General features: G+C 43.1%; 1 protein-coding gene across 3 annotated transcripts; it reads left to right on the top strand.

Moving 5' to 3' along the window:
* Positions 1-7,974: 7,974 nt before the first annotated feature.
* Positions 7,975-18,427, top strand: med24 (mediator complex subunit 24). 3 transcript variants are annotated; one of them, XM_084670602.1, is made up of 26 exons: positions 7,975-8,075; positions 8,572-8,731; positions 8,894-8,976; positions 9,123-9,161; positions 9,302-9,375; positions 9,487-9,710; positions 9,808-9,919; positions 10,083-10,233; positions 10,336-10,449; positions 10,610-10,663; positions 10,784-10,866; positions 10,996-11,082; positions 11,490-11,589; positions 11,841-11,983; positions 12,203-12,240; positions 12,367-12,449; positions 12,777-12,955; positions 13,155-13,254; positions 13,551-13,726; positions 13,937-14,201; positions 14,346-14,527; positions 14,753-14,846; positions 15,648-15,747; positions 17,164-17,244; positions 17,672-17,820; positions 18,078-18,427. In XM_084670602.1, exons 2-26 carry the CDS (start codon positions 8,602-8,604, stop codon positions 18,192-18,194), a joined length of 2,958 nt encoding a protein of 985 aa, XP_084526728.1. In that variant the 5' UTR covers positions 7,975-8,075; positions 8,572-8,601; the 3' UTR covers positions 18,195-18,427. The 3 variants fall into 3 exon arrangements, with proteins under 3 accessions (XP_084526728.1, XP_084526726.1, XP_084526727.1); XM_084670600.1 differs by having other exon boundaries at positions 11,478-11,589; XM_084670601.1 differs by having other exon boundaries at positions 7,987-8,075; positions 8,601-8,731; positions 11,478-11,589.
* The last annotated feature ends 229 nt before the right edge of the window (positions 18,428-18,656 follow it).

Here is an 18,656-nt window from a genome sequence, read left to right as displayed (position 1 = left end):
CCTCTAACCTTTGACCTCTACTATGGGGTCGACTTTTGATACCGTTTTATTTCCAAGGGTGAGAATGCAGAACAATGCAAAGTGCCATAGGAAAAGCTGACTACTGTGATGAGGATGTGAGGAGACAGTTGGTGGAAAGAGGGACTTTATTGGAAGTGCAAGCAGAAGTACACAGCTCACTAAACTGTGGTACCGAATGTCCACAACAAAGGAAAAGGCCAGTGAAGGACCTTCTTCCTTCAAACTTGAATCTTTTTTTCATAATGTTTAATTTGATTTGAGCGTGTTCAATGATAGTTCATCGAAAAAGCTATAAGGACGAAAACCTAGTAATCAAAATGTAGGTGTAAATACATTGCTTAGATAAGTTATGTTGCGTGTGGAGTATAATTTTTCAACAAAAAAACATCTTTAAAAAATGACTTTTTTATTTTTAATTTGTCAAATTATAGTGTTACAGAATAGAAGCTTCCTGCAAGCTCCAACATTGCTGTAATTGTATTTGCTGGAACTGAGTTGTGAATGACTCCTGATTCCTGTACTCTGCAGCATTTGAAAGCCATTGGCATTGATAGGACAGCTGCCCACATGATGTTGAGAACAACTTGGGTTTAATATCAGTGTAATCTTAAATCAAATCGTTAAAATCAGTTGTGATGTGTACATGCATCATTTGCACTATTAACAGAATAGACAAATACTGTATATGTTGCAGATTGATTTAGAATGGGAGTAATGAACTAAAAGTATTTTTGATATCACAAATATTCTAAAACCATTTGCTTAAAACATACCATGTTGTGACAGATAAAGGATAATGTTACCCTGCTAAATATTACATTGAATTCCCCTAAAAAATCTGAATGACACCTTTGAAAACCAAGATTGAAACAAAACATCATGGGGATAATATCACTCTAGTCCATTTACGTCTATTATTCTCTATGAAAATAAATCTATGCACATAGATGTTATGAATATCAGGTGACGAAGGAGGGTTCAGTGGAGTTCTGTGGAATATGTAATTATGTAATCTGTTACCATCGCATGTTTCCACAAAAAGAACAGGTTGAAACAATCTGAGATGAAAGAGTTTCCTAAATTCATTAAGAATGAAAGGCTTTCATATACAGCTTCCCCTCTCAATACAGAGCAGGCATTGTTCTATTTTGATAGAATAGAAAACCAAATTGCACAAATTTAACAATGCATTCAGCAACTTGGCTATATAGGTATATATTATAGTTTGACATGCATGGGGGAGGAATGATACATAGTTAAGAGAGATTAAGCTTTTTATTAAATTAAATCTTTAATTACATGAACTATTAGCGTCTCAACAGATTGTGCATGTGCAACAGTAAAACAACCCAGAAAACCATAGGTTACATCCAGTGTACACATGGTCATATCATGTTTTGTGAATCATAACTATTTATTTAAAAATACACTGTGTGTCAAAATATGTCCTTTATTTAGCAGCATTTAAGTCCCCTCAAAATTTGAGGCAATATCTTAAATGAAAAGACAGTGAGATTACATCTTAAGCAATAAAACTGAAATGCACCTTCATATTTATAAAGAAAACATGGCCGAGTTTGTGGAATCTGATTGTCTATCGATTCATTTGTGGTGATGCACCCTCTGTGCACTTTCACTGTCTCTAACAATGACGCTTTTCACCAAAACATGCACAGACCTCAGATCCTTCAATTCCTGTAGTGCTCTTCAAAACAAACAACATGTTCAAGAGCTAGTAGGTCCTGTTAAATATTACATAAGTAATGAGGACCATTATTACTAGCAAAGACACATGAAAGAAACTGTAAACATTTGGGATGGGTTAAATTGTATTGTATTGGTTATAATGTATTCAAAGTTCTTTGCAAGAAAGCCATTACATGAAATTAAGTATTAGCACAAAAGTTTCCGGCACAGTAACAAGCAAAGAAAGTAACAAGTAATTAATCTAAATTTAAAACAAAAAAATACATATTTTGAATATGAAGAAATCATTTTCTGTTAGTTACTGTAGACTGAGTAGTTGCTAATTTAACAGTATCTAGCGAGACAATTAAGATGCATGACTATTTTTGGCATGTACAGCAGCATTTAAAATCTTCTCCTTAAATGTATTATGCCTATACCCTGAATTTACTGCTACACAAAACTGAACACAATGTACATGCTGTGTAATAATATACTGTACAATTATTCTTTCCCCATTGAGTGGAGATCCTATTCCCAAAGAGATGCCTTTTGTCTATTTCTCTTATGCCCTTATATTAAAATTAGATTTGTAAGTCATGAAAACAAAAAGAGAAACCGTCAAATGGTCATTAAGCTGGCTACAATGACTAATATTTTCCTAGTGGTCCTTTTACTCCACAGGTATGTGATTCTCTAAATATTTCTAAAAACATATCTGTTTTGTAGAGCTTTTAGGATGCAGTAACATACATACATAGGTTTTTTGGATCATGAATGAAGCCTTCTTGTCCAATTCCTTGACTTTAAGTGCATTGCCTTCTGGGAAGGCTCTGGTACCCCCCCCTATGTGTGAAACCTTTTTACCTACTTGCAATGTTTTGGTGGTGAACATTATAGAGCATCATCAGCTTCTATGCTCTTGTATGTGTCATGAAAATGCATAGTTCCATCACTCGTTTACGTTTTTCCCTTATTTTATAGAAGAGATTTTTTATGTTACCCAATCCTATTACAGTAACATAACAGAAACTGCACTAGCCCTAAAGACGTACCAAAGGTACAAAAAGTAGACTTAATGGACACAGATAAATATATACTCAAATCAGCACATCTATTTTTGTATTAAGTTATTTATAACATCTCAGTATTTCCTTGAAATACAGTAGAGCTAAGTAAACAATATGTATCCATTTTTGTATCACAGAAATCAAAAGAAAATCTGGTTCTTGTCTCCGTTTTAAAATATTGGATTTTTGTTTAATTTCAGCACAGAAGCTCATGAATAAACAGGTATTTCTCTTAAAGGGATTATTGGACAACTTTTGACCTCTGTAGAAGTCTTCCTAGCCCAGATAAAGACATGTCTAGTGGGCTTTTTATTTTGATGGATAGTCAATTAAATTATCAAATTAAAAACCTAAATGTAAACCACATTTGTTGAGATCTACTTTTGTTCACAAATCAATATATTGTGGCTACCATTGTGAAACATTTAGAATTTTGCAGATTTTACAAGTGATTGTGAATTGAAAATAATTATGTTCTACCCCCCCCCGCCCCCTTGGCAAATTTACGATTGTTTCTAGATCCAGGTCATGAGAAGGACTTCCTAACAAATGTCTCAAACTATACTTCACAGCATGATGGAGCACCAAGACAGAGATTGATGTCACCACAGTCAGATCATTCTATGGTCTCTGCCCAATTATTCAAAAAAGCTGATAAATGTCATCACTTTGACACACAGATTCCAGTACCAGAGTCTATGAGCGGAAGCCTAGTCTCGGATCAGATCAGTGGACTGATGAATTGAGAAAATAGTGCGTCATCCTTCATTTTGCTTTGAAACAGTACATTCTTTGAGTACCACTCATAATGTTTTAATACAGCGAAAGTTCAGCACAACAACTGGGCATTAGCTACTGCACCATAGCACATCATTGGCATCAATGACAAGTGTTCACCGAGTGATGAACAATCCTGTACTCGCATGAGATCCCCAAGCATTAAGTAATCTGAATAATTTAAGTTGGAGTGATTAAATTCACCTTGTTGAAGGACAGATGTAGGATTACCTAGGCAGGGCAGCTGTAAACTCAGGGTTTAGGTCACAGGAGTGAGTGACACAGGGATCATTGAAGCCACAGTGGAAGCAGCTGACCATCAGTTATGTAATATGTCTGGTCTGGGTTGTCTGTGTGAATGTGTGATCATAAGTCAATCTTAAAAGTACATTTACAGTCATTTAGCAGATGCTCTCATCCAGAGCGAGTTACAGTAAGTACAGGGACATTCTCCCCGAGGCAAGTAGGGTGAAGTGCCTTGCCCAAGGACACAACGTCATTTTGCACAGCCGGGAATCGAACTGGCAACCTTCTCAGTAATAGCCCGATTCCCTTCCGCTCAGCCATCTGACTCAAAGTAGGTCCTAAATTCAGATTTCATAGTTCCTAGGAACCAATAGCATGATTTACCATATATCTGCATGGCGAGGGTAGACTGATAGGATGAAATCATCTGTTGTCTCATCACGTCATGAATAAACACATAGAGCTCCACATAGAGCTCCTCCCAGAGATTGAGGAAACTAAGGTGATGAGGTGGGAGTTTAATTTAATCCAAAAGCTGGTTCTCAAAGACAGATCATGGGAATAGCTGTCGGGTAAAGACGAATGGAAACTGGTAGAAAGCAGGGCAGCACAAGTATTACCTGGAGAGAAACACAGGTGTTTTGTTTCTTTTTTTGTGCTTAGAAACAAGGTCGTAAATATACACACACACTGTAGGAGAGACAGTTTTCCCCCCCAACACCATGCTTTCCTAGCGACTGTACCTCATTGGTGGGGTAGAACAAGCTGACATTCAGTAATGGAGTATTAGTAGTAGTCCACAGCCCAGGGCTGTGAGTGTCACCACAGCTCCGTCCTCTCCCTTCACACCCACGGCCCCTGCAAATCAAACCTATTAATTACCATACGGAGGCAGCAGTCACATGGTCTGCCGACCAGGGAAAAATAGCCTGCAGCTGGCTAAACCAACCAAAAACAACCCAAACACTGGGACCAACGCACCAATACTTGCCTTGTCTACATTTCTCACTTGTTTTTCCTTCTCTGTCCTGTTTTAAGGCACGACAGGATGCTTTTAAAGCAATGAGAAAACGTAACATCGTTTTCCTCTTTGATTTTCGAACCAAGTAGTGTTTTTGTATTTTTTGCCTAAATTGAGAAAAAAGGCCAGGATGGTACCTCCATTCCCTTGGGAACATCCCCTTCTGTGCTTCCAAGTGAGCATGCCCACACACCCAGGCCAGCTGGGTCTTTTGATTCACATGTTTTGAAACTAGAGACGTTTCATTGAAAATGCCAGTGACTATTAGAGCCAGACAATGAGGCCCAGCACCCCATCCTCTCTGGCAGCCAGGCCATACCATGTATCTGGTGAATTTGCCCCGGATCACACTTCCCATAGCAGGGGCCGTGGGTGACAGTAAAACGATGGGCAGTCATGTTGAAGGGGCTATAAAAAGCACTGTGGTGTCAAGCTGTGCAGCTCTCAGGCCTATTTCATTGCTCAAAGTACTCTCTATTAGTTAGCGTGACGACTTCACTTACTGAGACAGACATTTTGTTCTGAGGTTTTTACTCAGGGAATTATGGCAAATGATTCGATTAGCCATACAACCAGCAAACACACAACCTCTACAGAACGCTGCAATTAGACCGGGATGTTACAAGACAATTATTAGGTTTAAGCATGAGCATTATTTCCTTAATCCCAGCCTACACATAATACATATCTTAAATAGAAATGTATTCCGCAAGCTTGTTATGATTGAGCATAACTTGAACTTTCTGACACCATACCACCATTTATCTAGTCTCTGTTGTAACTGGACTTACTCAGCTCTGATTCATGAGACAACAAGGAGGACAACCTGAGGGGACGTGAGGGGGCCACACTCATTTCCTGGTTCTCAACCTGGATAATTACCTGCATGTGCCCATCGGCTCTCACTGTGTATTAGAGTAACAGAAAGAGAGAGTGAGTGAGTGAGAGGGGTAGAGAGAGAGAGAGTGAGTGAGTGGGGTAGAGAGAGAGAGAGTGAGTGAGTGGGGTAGAGAGAGAGAGAGAGAGAGAGAGTGAGTGGGGTAGAGAGAGAGAGAGAGAGAGAGTGAGAGGGGTAGAGAGAAAGAGAGTGAGTAAGTGAGTGAGAGGGGTAGAGAGAGAGAGAGAGAGAGAGAGAGAGAGAGAGAGAGAGAGAGAGAGAGAGAGAGAGAGAGAGAGAGAGAGAGAGAGAGAGATAAAGGTAGACAGAGAGAAAGAGACCGAGACTGAGAACACATGTAAGTCAACAGTAAAACATCTATATCATTTAGCATTTGTAGCTGACCATGATACATTGTTTCCTTTGTATCATCATAATCCACTTGATACCTCATCCATTGCTTTTCATGAAGGGCATCACGTGTCAGTGGTACTCTGAGTCACCTGATATCTCCTTAGGTTCCATGGTGCTACTTTCTGAAGTCATGAGAAAACAAAACAAATGTTCCTTCCAAAGACTGTTTGGTCTGCCTGGGAATCGACTCAAATCTGTCAGCACCCTTCTCTAATGGACCTCAGCGAGGAAAGTGCAGACAGGACTCCTCCACCCCTCTCTCTCTCTCCCTATTCCTCCAACGCCATGCCCGCTCTCTCGTCTCTGTCTTAGTGACATCACCATGTCCCAGGACACGGTTCCTGGCCACTAGACAGACTCTCCTGTGTCAGGCAGAATGGAGGCCATTGTTGGAGATGAGACATTCACACACAAAGGCTGTCAGGGAGGCGTGTGGTGCTGGTGGTAGGGGGAGACAGTGCCCCTGACAACCTGACGTGGTTGTTGGCTACACACTATAAATTAGGAAGATCAGGTTACATTGATGGATCACCTTACATCAACACTGCATATTGTCAAGGATCTGACAAATTTCTGTTGCAAGCCAATTCAATAAAAGATCATGAATATCTCAATCTCTTGTCATGGCTGATTGGATTTCCATATCACTTAGACATACGCTAATAGAAGGCTCTTCACAAAATGTAAAGCTCAAATAGTCCCAGGCCCCCTCAAGTTTTGAATACAGGCAAGAGTGACCCACATCAGGGGGTCAAAGGGGGAGGGGGGGGGGGGGGGTTGTATGGGTCGGGGGAATGGGGGTGTTTCATTAATGATATTATTATTAGTGTTTTTGTTGTTGTTATTAATAATTGCTCTGACTTGCAGAAGAAAATATTTGACACATGGCGCTGACAATTCAACCAAATACAAATTATCTATTCAACGTATGTGTATGTGTGTGTGAGGGGGAGGGGTATAAGAGAGAGAGTTTGTTTGAGCTTGTAAAATGTACTCATTTTGTAGATATATGCTTAGCATATGCTCTCTAGCTGTGTTTAATGTCTTACCGGTCTGTTAAACGAACAGCCATCCCAGAAGGTAAACACACACCATAGGAACTGGATCCTGGTTATTAGTTACAGTTTGTAGTTTTGTCAAACAAGTTGTGAATTAGTTGTAACATTAAAACAGGAGATCATGACTTATTCTGTGCTCAAAGTGATGCTTGAGCTCCAGTGGTTTGCTCTGTGGATGAACGAAACGTTAAGTGCACAGTCTGTGGCAGGTTGCCCGGGCAACTGCCCGTTTGCCCTCCTCGAGTCAAGGTGGGGGGGGGGGGGGGGGGGGGAGGAGGGGGGGGGGGAGGAGGAGGGGGGGCTTTTTTCAGGCCAGAGCAACTGCCCTTCAAAATTCCTGTGCACGTTGTAGCAGAACACGTGAATAATTCCAGGAGTTTATTTACAAAATGCCACCAATAATAAACTGACTGAAGTAAACGTGTAGATATGCTAAGACAGACGTTGTTTCGTGAAGGCCTTCGCTAGGAATCCCTGAAACATTTATACACAAATGACACTTAGATACAAGGAAACGTTGGTTTCCTAAGCTAGAACACACCCGGCCTTCCCTGAAGGCCTACTGCATCAATAAGGTATTTTGCCAAACTCTTGTTGAAACTTAACTGTGTGCACTGTGCAGAGAGATTTGTGCCATTTCGACCAAAACCTCTTTCCAAGCATCGGTTCCTCCAAAGATCGGTGAAAGTCTTTGGTGGCAGTGACACCTACTGGTGAATAAGATGTGGTACCAAATGTACTTGAGACATCGTCAGCTAACCAATGAGATTGATGTTCACTCATCGTCGTATATGTTGACCAATCAGCGTTTACAATGTTACAGACAAAGATGGCGTCTATTTCTTTGTCAATCTGAAGATTTTGCTGTAATTATCTGTTAAATTAATATTTTACGGGCGTTGCAGGTCAGTAATGGTTTGCTTGATTAAATACTTTCACTCTTCTTTGAATGCTGAGTTAATTGTGGTTCTGAAATTACCTTAATTTAGCACGTCAGTTGTTTTGCCAGTTAGCTAGTCTAGTCAGACTAGTCTCGTAGAGTACTCCCCAACCCAAGCTATTAAACATACTACTGTAGTCTAGTAGTAAACGCGTCAAGACCAAAAGTACCGTTCATATTATTTAGCAACTAAATTAACTAACTACAGCATATTGATTACTGTATAGACAATACTATTTAGCTACTGTAGCAGTCAGCTTTATAGCAGCGCGAAGACATGAGAGGGTAAACTTCCTAAAGTAGTCTACCTAGACTTAGTAAAGGTTGAATGAAGGATATTTCTCATGTTTTTTTGTTTGCCCTGCACATCAGCACCAAGTTAGACATCATTGAGCCTTGAGACCAATATATGAGTAGATGTGTATTAAATCTGACACAACATTTATTTTATTGTTATGTAGCTCTTGAGAGTACGATATTCTCCTGTCAGGATGAAGGTGGTTAATTTGAAACAAGCGATACTGCAGGCTTGGAAGGAGCGCTGGAGTGACTACCAGTGGGCCATAAACATTAAAAAAAACTTTCCAAAGGGCGCCACATGGGACTATCTAAATCTTGCAGGTAAGTCAAACCAAAACTCATGAGAATATCATTATACGTATCATACATTGTCAGGACTTAATATTGTTGTACTTACATAGTTTTGTTGGTGTACCATTCAATCATTCAATACTTGTGCATGGTAAAACATTCCAGGGCAATGTTGTGTCATGTGTATTTCAGAAGCTCTTATGGAGCAAGCAATGATAGGCCCCTCACCCAACCCACTTATCCTGTCTTACCTCAAGTACGCCATCAGCTCTCAGGTAAACTTGATGAGACCTTATTTATTTATCATGTCATGACAAGGATTCGGTTGTAAGGCTGGTCTATGACCTAATGTACAGTGATTATGCTCAACCTTTGTCACTTTACTGCTGTTAATGTTACTGTATTATTGCCTTGGCCGCAGATGGTGTCTTATTCAACTGTCCTCACAGCCATCAGCAAGGTGAGATCAATATTCCACTCTCACACTGACGATGATGATTCAAACATACTTATTCATCCACTTCAGTCGTCTCACACATCCTGCAGGCTCTTAATTCAAACTCATGTTTGAATTACGTCGTTGTTATTTTTACTCCTCAGTTTGACGACTTCTCTCGAGAACTCTGCGTCAAGTCTCTGCTCGAGATCATGGACATGTTCTGCCATCGCCTCAGGTATAAAGTGGTATCATATCCTACCGTCGCTTTCCAATTGGGAGTTAAAGGGGCCATCGACTCATTTCACCATCTCAACCCTCCGCTCTCCTTTCTCCACGCTGTGCGCAGCTGCCACGGAAAAGCCGAAGAGTGTATCGGGCTGTGCCGGGCCCTGCTGGGTGTGGTGGTGTGGCTGCTGCAGGGCTCTGCCTTCTACTGTGAGAGGCTGAGGGATCTGGGGCCATCCACCAGCACAGAGGCCAGTCTGAGAGCCTGTGAGGAGAGGCTGGCCAATCTGATGGGTAGTACCAAGAACAGGGCCCTCATTCACATCGCCCGTCTGGAGGAACAAGGTGTGTGTGTGTGTGTCTCGTACTGTGTGTAGACCTCGGTGGTCGTGCATGTCTGTCCAGTTTTATACAGATTGTCTCTCTGGGTCCACTCCCACAGCCTCTTGGACCAATGTGGAGCAAGCAGTGGTCCGAGTCACAGACAGCCTCAGTAGTCTGACCAATCAGACACTGAGAACCAAGCTGGAGGAGTGTGTGTCATTGGTGAAAAGGTTCGATGAGCCAAATCCTCCTCTGATAATATTGTCTCAAATTCTTTGATCAAACAATCCCCTTTCAGTGACATGCCGAGCCTCAGTGAATCAAGATGACTTCAACTTAATGGCAAATTAAATTGGAAGTATTGCTGTGTGAATGTTTCCTTCTCTCTACCAGTATTCCTCAGATGCTGTCAGTACAAAGCAAGCCTCCACTCCACACGTCCTTCCCATCTGTCCACGCCTTCGTCATGTTGGAAGGCACCATGAACCTCACAGGGGAGATCCAGCCATTGGTGGAGCAGCTGATGATGATCAAGAGAATGCAGGTGAGCGTTTGTCACCCCCCTCAGTTTGGACAGCACTCTTGGTCCGTATGTTCTTCAGGATTTTTGATCTTGACATGCTGTGATTGGCCGTGTCCTGCGCAGCGTATCCCTGCTCCTCTGTTTGTGTTGGAGATCTGGAAGGCCTGCTTCACTGGCCTCATCGAATCTCCAGAGGGCACCGAGGAGCTCAAGTGGACAGCCTTTACGTTCCTCAAGGTTGGTGTCTGTCCTCTCTCCCTGTCTCTCTCCCTGTCTCTTCCCCTCCATGTCTCTCTCTCTTTCTCTCCATGTCTCTCTCTCTCTCTTACACGTACACTCCACCAAGCTCAGACACCTACACACTGCTCTTCACCAATGACCTCCACCTCTATCCTAGATCCCTCAGGTTCTCCTCAGACTTAAGAAGTACCCTCAAGGGGAGAAGGGACAGGTACAGAACCATGACCGAATATTTTTTGACACCACAACACACGTTGATGATATCTGTTGATGGTTTATGAGTGTTGATGTGACATTGGCTATTTTAAACATGGCATATCCACATTGTCAGGACTTCATGGAGGATGTAAACATTGCCTTTGAGTACCTGCTGAAACTCACTCCTCTGCTGGATAAGGCTGACCAGCGATGCAAGTAAGGGACCTCAGAACACAAAGCTAATATTCTGTAAATAACTTCAAACAGTTCTGCGAATAAAGTGTGTGTATTAACAGGGAATGTATTGGCTTTTTGCGTCTTTCCCTCTCGTCCCACTGTTCCCAGTTGTGACTGTCTCAATATGCTGCTGCAGGAGTGCAATAAGCTTGGTCTCCTGTCAGACTCCAACACGACCAACCTCACCTCTAAACGGTATGGGATTCTACTAATTTCTACAATTGTTCAATGAATTGGAATGGGGGTTAGCAACTGTCTTTAGTAGCGCGTTTGGCCTCCAATTGGACTGAAGATGAACTCTGGTTTCAAGGAGAAGGTTGTGCTGTTCCAGGTCATGCCACTCAAAGCCAGCACTAATCCATTTCATCTTTCTTCTTCCTCTTTACTCCATCTCCTGCACTCCCTTCTTCAATTCCACAACTTTCTATCCCTATCTACCTTTCTATGTGGTCTATCGATCTTTGTGTGTGTGTGTGTCTCTCTCTCTCTCTCTCTCTCTCTCTCTCTCTCTCTCTCTCTCTCTCTCTCTCTCTCTCTCTACCTCTCTCTCTCTACCTCTCTCTACCTCTCCTGCCCAACGTTTTCTTCAGGGCTGAGGATAGGGAGTACTTCCCAAGGCTAAAGACAGCGGAAAACGCCAACATCCAGCCCAACCCAGGCCTCATCCTTCGAGCCGAGCCTACAGTCACCAACATCCTCAAGGCAATCTCATTCCTTTCTCACTCCGCATCTGTCACACACAACTTAAACATGACTCCCCAGAACCGAATGCCGTGTCAGAGTTGTGTATGCTTCAACTCTTTGCATCAGTCGACATTGTCGACTGTAAATATAAATAAAAATAAACATGGATGTCCGATAACATATTTGTAAAGCTGTCTCCAAAAAGCGTTTCGGACGTTCTCTAGCTAGCATGTTCTCACTGGCTGTCTGTCTCCCCCTTGTTGTGGTAGACAGTGGATGCAGACCATTCCAAGTCTCCTGAGGGTCTGCTGGGGGTTCTGGGACACATGCTGTCCGGGAAGAGTCTGGACCTCCTGCTTGCGGCGGCTGCTGCTACAGGGAAACTCAAGTCATTCGCGAGAAAATTCATTAAGTGAGACTCGCGCCTTGGGATTAAACAGTGGTCTGGCACACCCTAACCCTATACTCATCATGCAGCATGGATGACTGTTGACCTGATTTCTTCACATGTCAGACAACATCGTCATTTCTTGCTGGAAATCATGACTGTTTTTTTAAAGAGTTTGTAAAGGAGGGAGAGGTATGTGATTCTCTGTGAAGATTAACTCCCAGTCTGTCTTTGTGCCTCCAGGCTAAATGAGTTTCCCAAGCACATTAGTGGAGAAGGATGTGAGTACTTCAGCGACGTTTAACTATTATAAATATATCATTTCACTTGACTCAGTTGTTACATGTGGGAGTGTTTCCGAGTGCTGTCGAGTTATCTTAAGTGGCTTATTTGCTGCTGTCTTGCAGCCAAATCTGCTTCGGTCCGAGCTCTGCTGTTTGACATCTCCTTCCTCATGCTCTGTCACGTGGTGCAGACCTACGGCTCAGAGGTGGGTCAAGGTGTTATCATATCACACAACACGAAAGAAAAGAACTCCTGTTCTTAACACATCTGTGTGGTTCCGCTGAGGATTTTTGCATTCATCCAACACTTGCGCCACATGACCACACCAACGCCTAAAGCGATTACTGACCGTTAGTGGAATATTAAGAGCCAACTGAAGTTACCCTGCCTTTCATATGTATCAGCTCTTGAAACTCATGCATTTACATTTAGTCATTTTTAGTCATTGACTGCGATTAAATTGTATTGTAGTCATTGATTGTGATAGCGAGCCTGATCGTTTGACCTGTATTGTATTGGCCCGCTGACACAGGTGATCTTGTCCGAGCCGAGCCCCTCCGGGGAGACCCCGTTCTTTGAGACGTGGCTGCAGACGTGCATGCCAGAGGAGGGCAAGACTCTGAACCCTGACCATCCCTGCTTCAGGCCAGAGTCTGGCAAGGTGGAGAGTCTGGTGGCCCTGCTTAACAACTCCTCTGAGATGAAGCTAGTGTGAGGAACTTCTCCACCCTCCTGTCATAACCACAATGTATTCTTATCTAGTTTCGAGTGAAAGAAAAGGCTTTATCCTTCGAAAAGGATTTATTTTGGAAGTTTCACAGACTTTTTCACCAGCTCTTTCTCCCATGACCTTTTGAATGCTGGTTGTTGATGTTATGCCAGTCTCATAATGATTTTCCTGGTTTTCCAGTCAGATGAAGTGGCATGAAATTTGCCTCAGCACGCCTGCCGCCATTTTAGAAGTTCTGAACGCATGGGAAAACGGAGTACTTTCAGTAGAGGCGGTGCAGGTTAGTTCATCCTACTCTCTCTCTCTCTCTCTCTCTCTCTCGTTCTGTCACTTCTCTATTTTTCTTCCAGCTTCTCTAGTATGGAATGTAATGGAAATTGTATCATTGCATGATGCGTGTTTTCTGTGACGTCTGACAAACTCTGACGTTTTGCAAAGTCAGAGTTCACAATCTCCTTTCACTTCCTTCCTCCCCCCATCTATGGATTTTTCTTTCCTTCCTCTCAACCTCTCATTCTCTCCCATTTGAGCTCTCTCTTTCCTGTCCACTGTCTCGGGGCTCTGTCCTGAGTGCAGAAGATCACAGACAACATCAAGGGGAAGGTGTGCAGCATGGCTATCTGTGCTGTGGCCTGGCTGGTGGCCCATGTTAGGATGCTGGGGCTGGATGAGAGGGAGAAGCCTCAGACCATGATCCGCCAGCTCATGAACCCCCTGTATGGAGAAAACACTCTGCAGTTCTACAACGAACGGTAAACACACACACACACCTTCTTTCCTATATCCTTTAGTTCACCCTGCATTGTTGTGAAAGCAGTATATAAACATTGCCAAGCATCACATTTAGAAAAGGTCTTCGAGAAAGGGATGTTTTCCTATCAGCACACTGGACGTTCTTGCGCCTTAAATTCATTCAGTCATAATACCCCCCCCCCCCCCCCCCCCGCTCTCTTCTACGTCAGAGTGGTGATCATGAGCTCCATCCTGGAGCACATGTGTGCTGACGTATTCCAGCAGACGGGCCTGGCCCTGAGGCCCCCCATCGAGGGCCAGGAACCCATCCCCTACCGGAACCTGCTCCCGGCCAAGGAGCCCATCCACGAGGCCCTCAGCAAGCAGTTCCGCACCGTGCTGTGGAAGGGCTGGGTGGACAGCCGGGCACTGCACCTGTTTGAGAGCCTGCTGCACATGGGAGGGGTTTTCTGGTTCACCAACAACCTGGTCAAGGTAGACTAGAAAACCTGAGGAAATACAAAACTGCTGTGATGCCACTAGACTACAATGTTGTTGTTTTTTGCATTGAACTCGGTGTGTAGGTGTCCATGTGTTTGTTCTCAATAAAGAACGCAGATGCATGTTGTTCTTCTCCAGGAACTTCTGAAGGAGACTCGGCAGGAGTGGGCTAACCGTGTGGTGGAACTTCTCTACAGTATCTTCTGCTTGGACACCCAGCAGATTACCCTTACTCTGCTGGGCCACATCCTGCCAAACCTGCTCACAGACTCTGCCCACTGGCACAGCCTGGCGGACCCACCTGGCAAAGCTTTAGCCAAGTAAGAACTCAGCATGGATGGGTGACGGCCCACAATCTCAGACATCAGATGAATAGGACGGTTTGCCCTACTACACAGTTGTTAGTAATCCTATCCTAGTTAGGCCAGAAATGTCTCAAGGAATGAAGCCTTTGGGAGAGTTTAAACTACTGGAGACTATGGGTGAACTATGGGAAGTGACATGTTCTGTTGCCAGCCCATTGATCATGTGGCGTTGTCCTCCAGGCTGTCAGTGTGGTGTGCCCTCAGCTCCTACTCCTCCAGCCACAAAGGACAGGCCTCTGCCAGGCAACGAAAGAGGCAGAGGGAGGACATTGAGGTAGCACACACACCAACGCAGAAGCATAATACACACACACACCAACGCAGAAGCATAATACACACACACACCAACGCAGAAGCATAATACACACACACACACCAACGCAGAAGCATAATACACACACACACACACACCAACGCAGAAGCATAATACACACACACACACCAACGCAGAAGCATAATACACACACACACACACCAACGCAGAAGCATAATACACACACACACACACCAACGCAGAAGCATAATACACACACACACACACCAACGCAGAAGCATAATACACACACACACACACACCAACGCAGAAGCATAATACACACACACACACACCAACGCAGAAGCATAATACACACACACACACATACACCAACGCAGAAGCATAATACACACACACACATACACCAACGCTGAAGCATAATACACACACACACATACACCAACGCTGAAGCATAATACACACACACACATACACCAACGCAAAAGCATAATACACACACCAACGCAAAAGCATAATACACACACCAACGCAGAAGCATAATACACACACCCCAACGCAGAAGCATAATACACACACACACACACCAACGCAGAAGCATAATACACACACACACACCTCGACAGAAGCATGCTTTGCTCGTGACGGACTGTTAAAAATGTTAAGAGTACTTCATTTTTGAGTTGGAAATGTAAAGTGCTCAAGGTAGGTAGACACACGTACTGGGCATTAAGTGAGGGAGGGGGGGGTGGGGGCATCCAGTACAGTTACTCATCCAGTATTGTTTGTGTTTGACGGCAGGACTACAGCAGCCTGTATCCTCTGGATGACACACAGCCCTCCAAACTGATGCGTCTCCTCAGCTCCAATGAGGACGAGCCGGTGGTCCTCTCCAGTCCAGGTGGGTCTGCTGAACACACGCTGAACACACGCTGAACACACGCCCTCTTCACACCAAGAACAACAGCCAGTCAGGGTGGAACTTCACTGCTAAATCAATGAACATTCAATTGAATGGGAAATTGTGTCCAAACTTTTGACTGGTACTGTACATGTAGTTTATTGTTGATTTACATCATGTTGTTTGACCATGTTTGGAAATCAGCGATGTAAAACAACAGGAACCTCTTTTTTTCTTTTTTTTTTACACTGAACTCTGAGGAAGTCAAGATGCATCATGCTGTGATGATGAATAGAGGTGCAGTTAGAATACCCCATCTAAGGAGCAATATGTGGTTTTATCAATGTGTGTGCTTTATTTGGAAAACACATATTGCTGTAATTCATTGCAGATGCTGGTTTAGACTAGCCTGGCTGCCAGCCCAACTTAGCCCCGCTCACAAAAAAAATTGACAATGTCAGGCAAGGTTTCGACCTGACTGACTCCACAGCAAGTTGTCTGTTGTAAGCTCTGTCTGCCACATTAGTTTGGCATCCGTAGCTGGGAAGCTTGTGTGACTTTATCGAGCACTGTCTTCACATGTAACATTGCCTGTCATCTAGTTGTTACATGGCTCACTAAAACGTTGTTGCTTTAAATGAAATACATTTCCCAATAGTAAAAGTATATTTTATATCAAATACATTTCGAAACATTGTTAAAATACTAGGTGTTTATTCTTGATATCTATCTCAATTTAGGCATAGCTATAATTCCAAAATGTATACGCTTTTCATTTGAGCAATCTTGGTTATTCAGGTCTCCAGGAAGTTCTCAGTATCAAATAGTGAGTTGCATTATTTTGGAAAGCAATTTAATCCTGTGTTTAGTCTGCCGGATGGGACTTAGAAACGGGATATTGAAACGGAGCTGGAATAATGATATGATAATGATGATTACATAGTTTTTTAGTATGTCAGACAAATTTGTCATCTAGAATAGATTAAACATTCCTTGTCATATTTTCCTCACATATTAATGCATTTTTGATATGTTTATTTGATAAACTTTGGTTTTTGTTTCGTTTTCTTATTGTAAACTTTTGTAGAACATATTCAGTAGCTATATATAGTACATTTAACCACAGAAAAACGATGGTATAAAAAAAGTTTTGATGAAACCCATTACATCATATGCAAGGAATCCCTTAACACTTGTGCAACAACACTTGATCACCACCCATGATTTCATAATGTGACATTGCTTCCCTAAAATGTTTCCTTTGGGGGGGGTACCCCTGTCAACATAACGCGTTCCTTGTAACCCATGTGACATAGCAATGACACATCAGAGTAAGTATCTGACTGATTTGTCTGCCATCCGGCAAACTGTGTCCATTTTCCCCTGGCTCTGTGTGACCCTTGCCCTCCTCCGTAGGTGACCGCTCCATGAGCAGCTCCCTGTCTGCCTCCCAGCTGCACACCGTCAACATGAGGGACCCTCTCAACCGTGTCCTAGGTTAGCTCTGCCTCCGAACAGCAGCGTCTGTAGCGCCCGTCACTTGGCATTTTGCCTTGCAGACACTTTGTTCTTATCCTGCTAGGACCGTGTGTTGTCACCAAGAAACGTTTGTCCAGATGTATTTTCATAAAGGGATGGAGTACAACAATCTAAGCTGTGATATTAAACGGACAGAACTTCTTTAATAACTTCTACTGTTGCTTTAAAGCTATCTCCAGTACCAATTTTCTATGTTTAGATTCACTAGCTAAGATCTGAGTAAGATCAGCTTATTCTGGCTTGGTGGGATCACTGATCCCACTACATCTTACGTGGATCTAGGTTTTCCTTCTTTGTCACTGTTTAGCCATCACAGCGTAGGAGATGGGAGAGCAGCCAGTACTCCTTTTCTGACGCCAGCCCCTCCCTTTCTCTGTCTCCTCAGCCAATCTGTTCCTGCTTATCTCCTCCATCCTGGGCTCCAAGACCGCAGGACCACACACCCAGTTTGTCCAGAGCTTCATGGAGGAGTGTGTGGAGTGCCTGGAGCAGGGAAGTCGTGGAAGCATCCTACAGTTCATGCCTTTCACCATGGTGAGTGGAAGTGTGGGAAGGCTGGAAGTTGTCAGGAGTGATGCATAGGGCTGGGTTGTGTGAACACAGATCACAGGTTAGGGTTTTACTCATCTTGCTTGGAAGTATTTGGGCGGTGTAAATATTTGGTAATAGTTGAGATTTAAAAAAAAACATTTGAAAAGAGGAATGTTCAGACTGATTTGGAGAGGAGCTCATCGTACCATGACACAGGGGGTTTGAAAGGTTCATGTGTCTGTGGTACTGTTTGCCCCCAGGTATCAGAGCTAGTAAAGCTGCCTGCTCTGGCCAAGCCCAAGGTGGTTCTGGCCATCACAGACCTGACCCTGCCTCTAGGGAGAAGAGTAGCTGCCAAGGCTATCTCTGCCCTCTAGGACCAGTCTCCACCATGCCTCCCAGATGTACACTGACATACATTCACCTGCCATTTCAATGGACCAGGTGCATTCTTTTTTTCAAAAACCGTGTTTGTTGTACCCATCAGTCTTTTAGGTTATTTTTACTATGTTTGTAAAACCAATTCAATTATTGTTCAGTTATAAGTCTGTTAAAAGTAAACAATGTAAACAGCCTTTTTTTGTAATAAAGCAAAACCATGAGGAAAGTATATCCCCTTTACTCTGCTATGTATGTGTCTGAAGATAAGTTCTCTGAGGTTTTCTTTCAATAAGTGTTTCTTGTAAAGGAGGTCAAATTTAGTTTCTATTCCTACTAAGAGGACCTGCTTTGCATGCCAGACATCTACCGTTGTCAGAACGATCTTATGATTTTTTGGGGGCCTTATTTTCCTTTTGATTGTATTAAGAGATTAGTAGTAGTAATCCATGCCCCCTTTT

The sequence above is a fragment of the Hypomesus nipponensis genome, chromosome 13 (genome assembly GCF_054491055.1).
Source record: "Hypomesus nipponensis isolate SF chromosome 13, ASM5449105v1, whole genome shotgun sequence".
Lineage (NCBI taxonomy): Eukaryota > Metazoa > Chordata > Actinopteri > Osmeriformes > Osmeridae > Hypomesus > Hypomesus nipponensis.
Note: the sequence above shows the minus strand (reverse complement) of the source record. Positions and strands in the feature narration are given on the sequence as shown.

What these genes read in the sequence shown, in the direction of transcription:
- med24 (XM_084670600.1), top strand. Translation starts at nt 8,602, where the DNA reads ATGAAGGTGGTTAATTTGAAACAAGCGATACTGCAGGCTTGGAAGGAG. An exon ending in GGCAGAGGGAGGACATTGAG is followed by an intron (nt 14,847 to 15,647) that starts GTAGCACACACA and finishes GTTTGACGGCAG; the next exon opens with GACTACAGCAGCCTGTATCC. An exon ending in CCCTCTCAACCGTGTCCTAG is followed by an intron (nt 17,245 to 17,671) that starts GTTAGCTCTGCC and finishes CTGTCTCCTCAG; the next exon opens with CCAATCTGTTCCTGCTTATC.